At 33.7% G+C, this 8,978-nt stretch overlaps 1 protein-coding gene across 1 annotated transcript; it reads left to right on the forward strand.

The window, feature by feature from the left end:
• The first annotated feature begins 4,514 nt into the window (after positions 1 to 4,514).
• On the forward strand, positions 4,515 to 4,931 carry LOC149240264 (uncharacterized). Its single transcript, XM_089370122.1, has one exon. It carries the CDS (start codon positions 4,515 to 4,517, stop codon positions 4,929 to 4,931), a length of 417 nt encoding a protein of 138 aa, XP_089226248.1.
• The last annotated feature ends 4,047 nt before the right edge of the window (positions 4,932 to 8,978 follow it).

Genomic DNA, 8,978 nt, shown 5'->3' on the forward strand with positions numbered 1-8,978 from the left:
TAAAGAGCAAGAAGAACAAAGAATAAAGAAAAATGAACAAGTAAGAGCATTTTGACAAGGGAAAGGTATTAGAAATGACAATTGAAGAACATTAATAACAAAGGATAAAGCATAATGAACAAACAAGAGCATGTCAACAAATAAATGCACTAGAAATGACAACTACAGAACAATAATAAAAGAGAAGAGCATACCAAAGAGAATATCCAAGAGAATAATGACAAAGAAAGGCACAACAAAAGATAGAAAAACATGTATGACAAAGAGGAAATGGACAAGAAAATTCAGAGGAAATAACAACTGAAAATCATGAAGAACATGAGATAAATGGAAATGAACAATTTAGAGAAAATTGACAGAGAAAATCGACAGAGAAAATCACTAGAAATGATAGCTGAAGAGAAAAAAGAACAAATAATAAAAAAATGGACAAGTAATAACATGTCTATAGGGAAAGGCATTATAAATGACAGTTTAAGAGCATGAAGAACAAAGGATAAAACATTATGAACAAACAAGAGCATGTCGACAAAGAAATGCACTAAAAATTACAACTATAAAACAACAAGAAGAGAGAAGATCATGTTAAAGAGAATATTGACAAATAAAGGCACAATAAAGGATAGAAGAAAATGCATAACAAAGAGGAAATGACTAATAAAATCCAAAGGAAATAACGACCGAAAATCATGAAGAATAGAGGAAAGATAAAATTCAATAACAAAGATCATATTGACAAAGAAAACAATATCTAACAAACTCATACATGGTACAAAATGCAGAAGAAAATCCTATGAAAAAAATATGTTTAAAACATATTAATTCCCAAGATCAACTTGAAACTCTTGCTGATATGAATATTGCACATCGAATATTTCATGATAGGATTGATCGATTGGATGAAGTTCAAATATGTCATGTTTTGAATATTCATATGTTTGAATTCAAGTACATATGGTAGAAGTACAATGTGCATGATATGAAAAAGAGAAGGAAGTCATCAAAGATTTTCAGCGGAAAACCATATGAATCCATGAGAACAACTTGTAGTTCTTTCAGAGCTCACACAAGTTGAAGAGATGTTGATAACACATGTAAGTATAATTTTGCAGGTTATGTACTCAATAGGTTGACAATACAAATGTAGAGGACACACGATTAGTTTTCCACAAGAGGTTACCAATCTTGTCATGAAGTTACCTCGACATATTAGAGACTTATAATTGATATTTGTTGTGTGGAAAAATGGTGAAAATGGATCAAGTTATGATTTTACCTTTAGGAAATAAAATGAATTATGTGCATTATACTATAATATTGAGAATGATCTAGATTATCATGGAGTTCAAGTTGATAATGATGCACTTCAAGAATTACTTGAAATTGCAATAGATATATGGCATATGATTAATGGTATTACTTTGCCATAGATAGATAGTGACACTGAATTTGCAATGTTGGAAGTGGTTACAGGGATTGACGATGCATTAGATGGCTCGCATAAAAATTCATTTGCAAAAAAGATTCTATTCTCGATGAGAGATTGATATTATTTGAGATTGGATAAATAACCCTAATGCAGAGGAACAACCTAATGCACATGAAGTTATTAGTTGGTCTAGCATTGGATTATCTCCAATCAATGAGTATAACACTACGGGATTACTCAATATGGAATTTCCATCATTGTTCCCAAAAAGTGAAGTAGATCGGTTGTAGGCCTATGAGAGACATGTCCATCTTCATGAGTATGCAAAATATCGTCTTTGATATTGTGATAATAGGTTTGGATGGCACCCACGATTTTGATACTTTTTAATCAATATCATCATGAGACATCATGCTCAAGATTCCTCTAAAATATTTGTAAAGATGAATATGAGATATCTACCAACAATAATGGAGGAGTTATGAGAACATTTTTGAAATATTCCATATTCATGACTTGGAGAAGGATTGATGCGATTTGGAACTATACTAAGAGGCACACATGTATATCGGAATAAGTGTCGTGTTGAGCTATATGACTTGGTTCAAAAAATTGGGTTTCCTACAATATTCTTTACATTAAGTGCTACATATATACAATGGCCAAATTTACATCAATTAATGCTAGGAACATGTCCTAGAGATCCAAAAGAAGAAAGAAAATGGAGGATTTAAAATGTAATTAATAATTCTCATATTGTATCACATTATATGAACTTAAGGCATACAATATTTCGATATGAAATTTTTTAACGTTTTCAACAAGATACAAATTATCGGTGTCGCTATGTGTGGCGAAATCACAGGTCTCCACATGTGAATGGATTTCTATGGTCAAAAAATGATCCTAACATGGAAGCGTTGAACTAGGATGTGACTTAATGAAATTTAGATTTGTAAAAGAATATTCTGATGGATGTGTACATGCAATTACTCCACGTGATAGACATCAAAGAAATATTCAGTTTAGACTCAATATTGATGATCATCCTTTCTTAAACGACACACAACAAATATTTCAATTTGATCCTATAATTGATTATGAATAACTTCTTAATTGTGTTGAGCATCACATCGCTTGCAATGAGAGATCATGCATTTGGAATAAGGTGGGAAGATCCGTATGTCGATATAAGGCACCATGGGATTTATGTGAAGAGTCCAAAATTTCTATTGATGAGAATGGACAAAAGAAGTATGAATCAAGATGAAATAATGATAGATTGAATACACACAATCGTGAAAAATTGATGATGTGGAGGTATAATATCGATTGGAAACTTTTTCTTTCAAAGCGCGTTGACATTAATTACATAGAAAAATATGGAGAAAAATTGAAAAAAGAATAAAAAACATTCGATGATATGTTGATGCCTGTTTATTCTACTCAAAATACAAATGAACTAGTAGCATGTGCATACATGAGTTTTTTGTGTGAAACTATTATTGACAGGGATATAGGTGCACAAGAGATATGTCATTTGGTTCTAAAGCTCCCTCTTTTTGAATCTAGCCATCGATTTGTGGTTCTAAATGTTCATAGGAAAGTTTTCAAACTAGTATAAATTGACACATATGATGCCGATAATGATAATTCCCTTACTGGTGCATATATCAAGCAACCTTCCCATATTGAGCACCTTATAGTGATAGATGTTGCAAAATCATGGTCAAATGATAAATGTCAATGTGGGGAGAAATGGTTAGAAAATAAGAATGGAGCTATTGTACTTGTGTTTCCTCGATTTAACTCAACTACTAATCGAGAATGATGACAAGTTTGTAGACTTTTGTTGGTTTGAGTTAGTATTGTATAAGGACTTTCGTGTTGTTAATAGAGGTATAGGTTGGGAAGATGATGAGATAATGCATAATTGTGAAAAAATTTGATAGAAGCCATAGTATGTTGACTACAATCCATTTCCTTTAGTTTATCCAGTTGATACTAATGGAGAAGAAGTTCAAAATCCACCTGCAGATTCTAGGGAGAATGAGTGGGCGATAATTTGTGCATTGTATCAGAATAAATATATAAGTTACAATGAGTTTGAGATTCTGGGACACAAATATCGTGATCGTGCACATAATTGGAGCACACATTTTGTTGATGAAGTAATTTCCAATCATGTTATTCATTTCATATCTGAAAACTGAAAGTTGAATTTGATTCATGCTAACGAACATGCAAAGTCTTATTCCATTGAAAGTTTGGGGGTTAAGCAAAGAATAACATTTGATATTTTCCTTGACCATTATATATCATAAGTTGATCAACTACTTATGATAATCCAAGGAACGATAGGTACATGAAAGTCTTATTTGATCAGGGCTATTAAAAACATCCTTGAAGTTGAGTCCTTTCTGGAGAAGAGTCCATTACTTATTTTAGCTCCTACAAGGGTTGCAACTTTCAACACATCTGCAAGAAAAATTCATGATGCACTTCAACTTCCAATCAAAGACATGTTACCTTTGAAAGGACCAAGTTTAATGACCTACAACAAGAGTTGAAGCATGTGAAGTATATCTTGATGGATGAATTGAGTTTCGTTAGAATAAATTTATTACAAAACATTGATAAGAGACTTTGATAGGCTTTCCAAGAAAATGAGAAGATTATTTTTGGTGGGAGGTCGATTATATTAGTCGGTGATTTGGGACAATTTCCTCTTGTTCTTCATAAACCTATATATGCGTGTGAAGATATTGAAAAATAATTAGGGAACCCATTCACAATGGTTGTGACCCTTGATACCTTGTTTCGATGAGATGGACAAAGCAATCAAAAATTTTTTTTTTTTCATTAGTTAATGAATGTAAGGGATGCAATACCAACTATGTAACACTGGGAATCACTTGTGAATTGTACAAAAACATTCTTGGATCCTTCCACAAAAGAGTCCTCTGATAAGGAAGTACATTTGTTTGCAACAAATGATGATCTAGAAAAGCATAATAAGCTTTGTTTAAGAAGCCTAACTTGTCCCATTGTAGCCAGTGTTGCTACAAAAGTAAAAGTAAACTACATGGAAATAGATGATGAAGAAATGGAACTTGAGTTATTCATTCCATTTGGAGCTCAAGTGATGCTTACTTCAAACATATGCAATGATGCAGGACTTGTAAATGGTGCTCTTGCAATTGTAGAAAAAATTATGTATAAACCTGGAAAATCACCCCCAGAACTACCCACATATGTTTTAGTAACACTTGATAATTATATGGGAGTACCATGGGCTGATTCATCCCCTCAAACAGTTACTATTACACCTATTGTAAGAGATACTAGAAAACAACTTCCTTTGAAACTTTCTTGGGGATTAACAATACATAAGTCACAAGGATTGACTTTGGAGAAGTCTACTATTAATATTAGGAAGCAAGAGAGAGAGCGTATGATGTCTACTGCAATATCTCGAGTTAAAGATATGAATGGTCTATGATTTCAACCTCCCTTTTCATATGATAGATATGTAAAGATGGAAAAAGTAGCATGTGTGGATGTAAGAAAAGAAGAAGAAGAGAGATTGAGATCAATCACATTGTAAACTATTTTCTGATTGACTATATTCTTATTATTTGCATTTTCAATCATTCAACATTCTAACTTTGTATTCAACATTTGTATTCTCATAATATATAATTGTAGACATATTAAATATATTTAAATGAGCATGTTAGTTATATGTTCAACATAATTTTGTGACATTGCATGATTGAAACCATCCTAGATCCATCTTAATTGTGGATCTATCAAGTGCCGAGAGGGATCAAATCTCTCAAGGTCTAAACCTTTCCTCGCATTTTGCACTAAAAAAAGAGGTTTGCACCTCGAGAGATTTGATCCTTCTCGGCGTCTGATAGATCCAGAGTTAAGATGGATCTACGTTGGTAATTATGTTACATTATATATATATATATATATATAGATATATATATATATATATGTTAGGTTAAATAGTTATAAAACTATGTTATGTTATATTTTATATATAGAACTATAATATATAACTATGTGATGTTATAGTTAAATAATAATTAAATATAATTATGTTATGTTAGATATATGTGTGTGTTATACTTATATATAGATAAATATAATATATTAACTAAGTTAAATATATATATATATATATATATATATATATATATATATATTGTTAGATTTTTAACTTTAAACATTAAAAATTAATTTTTTTAACTAGAAGTGTACTATATTTATTATTTAAAAAATATTTAAAATATTAATTAATTTACTTTTAAAATAATAATATAAAATAAAATTTCTTATTTTATAAATAGATTTTTACCATGAGCAACCATATTCATCATGTCTATTGATTATAGTTTGGTTGTTTTCTGTTTTAGTGTTTTTTGGGGTATATTCTTGGTTAAATTTGTTAGAAAATTAAAATGCATTTTAAATAACAAAAAAAAAAAAAAAAAATTCACAAAATTCCTAAAGAAAAACTTAAAATAATTAGAAAAAAATGTTTTACGATTCAAAATCTGAAAATACACATTTAATAAACAAAACATTGTAAGTAAGAAAAAAATTGAAAACTTAAATTATGGTTTCTAAGTGTTTATAGGTTATTTTGAAGGTTTTTTTTTATGATTTTTTGTGGTTTTCTTGGTTGGTTTGTGATTTTCTAAGTTCTTTTGAAGGGTTGTTTTGTGGCTTTTATGGTTTTTGTATCGTTCTTTATTTATTTTTTCATTAATTGATTTTCATGGTTTTTGTACATGGTTGTTTTTTTTAATTAATTGGATTAATTTTTCCAAAATATTAAACAAGAAAGACAAAAAATATAGAGTGCCTACTTTCGTTTGAGCCTCTGGAACATTGGAGGTGTGACTAGTGAGGTTGATCTTAATGCTCCATGCTTCAATTGCTTAATCGAGCTCCAGTACTCTCTGGAACATAGGAGAGGTGACCGGCGAGATTGATCTTAATGCTCCATGCTTCAATTGCTTATTCGAGCTCCAATACTCTCATTCTACCTACCATCACACTCTTGGTTGAGCTTTGAAATTACCCATGGTCTGTGCAAATGGCATGGGAAAACTGCAAGAGCTTGCATGAGTGCTTAAATGACTCGATAGAACCATATACGTTTCCACTAAAATGTGCCCCGTCTTGCCAAAAAGTTGTTGGCATTATGTTTTCTGATATGACTATATGTTACAGATGTTGTACTTGATGGAAACTCCGGTGGTAAGGCTCTCAGTTTGTTGAAATTTAAGAAGGACGCAGGCAATCGGTTCAGAAAATGCGTCCCCGCAGGTATACCATGCAGAACCCGCGTCCAGGGACGCCGACCAGCCGTTCAGGGGGTGCGTCTACCCAGTGCACACATTTCAAGGCAGAGAAAAGCACGTGGGGGTTTCTTGTGTGGTATCTAGCCGACGGTTTTGTGTTTCTATGGTGTCGGCTCGTGGTATTGTTCCATGTTTTGGGGAGGAGCTTGCCTATATAAAGAAAAGGAGTTCATTTGGATTGAGCAATTGTCTTGGGTTGAATATCTTATTTGGTGAGATCTAGTCCAGATCTAAGAGGGCGAATCTTCTAATGGACTGTGATCTCTATGGCGCATGATCAGATCTGTAGATCTGACTGTTTGGGTTTGTCCTGAAGCCTTCATATCATTTATATCTAAAGGGTCACAGGTTCAGTGAAGGGAAAGTGCGCCGGGACGCAGGTACTGTAAAGGGCAAGTGCGCCGAGACGCAGCACAGTAGAGAGAGACCTGCGTGGGGACGCAGGGCGATCAAGGTTCAGGTGCGTCTCTGAAGCAGAAGGACGCGGCGTGATAGTGTTTCAGGTGCGTCTCTGTAGCGAAAGACGCGGCGCGATAGTATCTTTGGGTGCGTCCCTGAAACAACAGAACGCAGAGCAGTAAAAGGAACAATGCGTGGGCACGCAGCGGAGCAGAAGAATATCTGCATGTGGACGCAGAGTAGCAGAAGGTTAACGGCGTCTGGTCGTAGGCCACAGAAAGAAAAACTGCGTCTCTGTTTTAAGATGTTCTGTTGATTGAATTTCTCTGTTGATAAGGTGTTCTGGGTTAGTTCTGTTATTGCAGATCTGATATCTGTAGTGATCTATATCTGTTATGTACTTGTTGATCATCTGATGCTTTATGAAAATAAGTAGGGGGTTGTAGCTCCCTTCCAGGAGTAGACTGGAAAACGAGAGAGAGAGAGAGTTGTAGCTCTCTGCAGGTTGCAGCCTGCGTACTGGTAAAGGACTGCACCAATACAAAATCATTGTAAAAGAAGTTTCTAAATTGAAAGAAGATAGAGACATATTGCAGCAGGTGGTTTTCACCCACATTGGGTTTCCACCTTACATCTTGTGTTCTTTGGTGTGACTATCTGGTTTTCATGCTCATTATTTTATGGTACTGACATGCTAAAATAATTCAAAGATCAAATAAGGAAGATTTATTAAATTGCTAGATAATACTGATTCACCCCCCCTCTCAGTATTATTTCCAACAATTGGTATCAGAGCAGGTCCTTCAGAGAAGCTTGATCGCTTGAAGGTAGATCGTTCATCATGAGCAACTACGAGAGAGAAGCATCAATCAGGCCACCGATTTTTGATGGGACAAATTTCAATTATTGGAAGGTAAGAGTTACTGCATATCTTCAATCTCTTGGTACAGAAGTTTGGGACATTGTAGAAACAGGCTATGCTTTTCCTTCAGCTACTCCTACAGATCCAGCTGAGAAAAAGAAGTATGAAAGAAATGCAAAAGCAGTCAGTACTCTATTAGGAAGTATATCCCAAACAGAATTCATGAAGGTAATGCACTTCAAATCAGCAAAAGAGATATGGGACAAAATGGTCACGAGCTATGAAGGAGATGAACAGGTAAAACAAGCTAAACTTCAAACTCTCAGGATTCAATATGAGACTCTCAAGATGTATAATGATGAAAGTGTGGCTAATTATTTTCTTCGGGTAGATGAGATTGTTAATTGTATGAAAAATTTGGGTGAAGAAATAAAAGAGGCTATAGTAGTTCAAAAGATTCTAAGATCATTATCCCCCAAGTTTGAATCTAAAGTATCTGCAATAGAAGAAAAGGAAAATCTCCGTGTTCTCACTATGTCTCAGCTACATGGAATTCTAACTGCTTATGAAATGAGAAAGGGAGGTCCATCAGACAGAAGGGAAGCTGCTTTTAAGGCATCAGGCAAAGAAGATTATTATGAAGCAAGCCATGTTCCAGAAGAAGAGGAAGAAGAATCAAATTTTGTCAAAAATCTTCAAAGGGGTTCTGGAAGGTTCAGAGGTAAGCTACCTTTCAAATGCTTTGCTTGTGGAAGAGTAGGTCATTATGCTGCAAAATGTCCTTATAAGGATAAAGGAAAGGAACCTGCTAGATGGAACAAGAAACAAAGTGCAAATAAGAAAAGCTACTACACCCATGAAGATAGTGATGGCTTATCAAACAGTGATGAAGATGAACAAGGTAATA

The sequence above is a fragment of the Pinus tabuliformis genome, chromosome 8 (assembly GCF_031772625.1).
Source record: "Pinus tabuliformis cultivar Carrire ecotype Pingquan chromosome 8, CPIR1, whole genome shotgun sequence".
Classification (NCBI taxonomy): Eukaryota; Viridiplantae; Streptophyta; class Pinopsida; order Pinales; family Pinaceae; genus Pinus; species Pinus tabuliformis.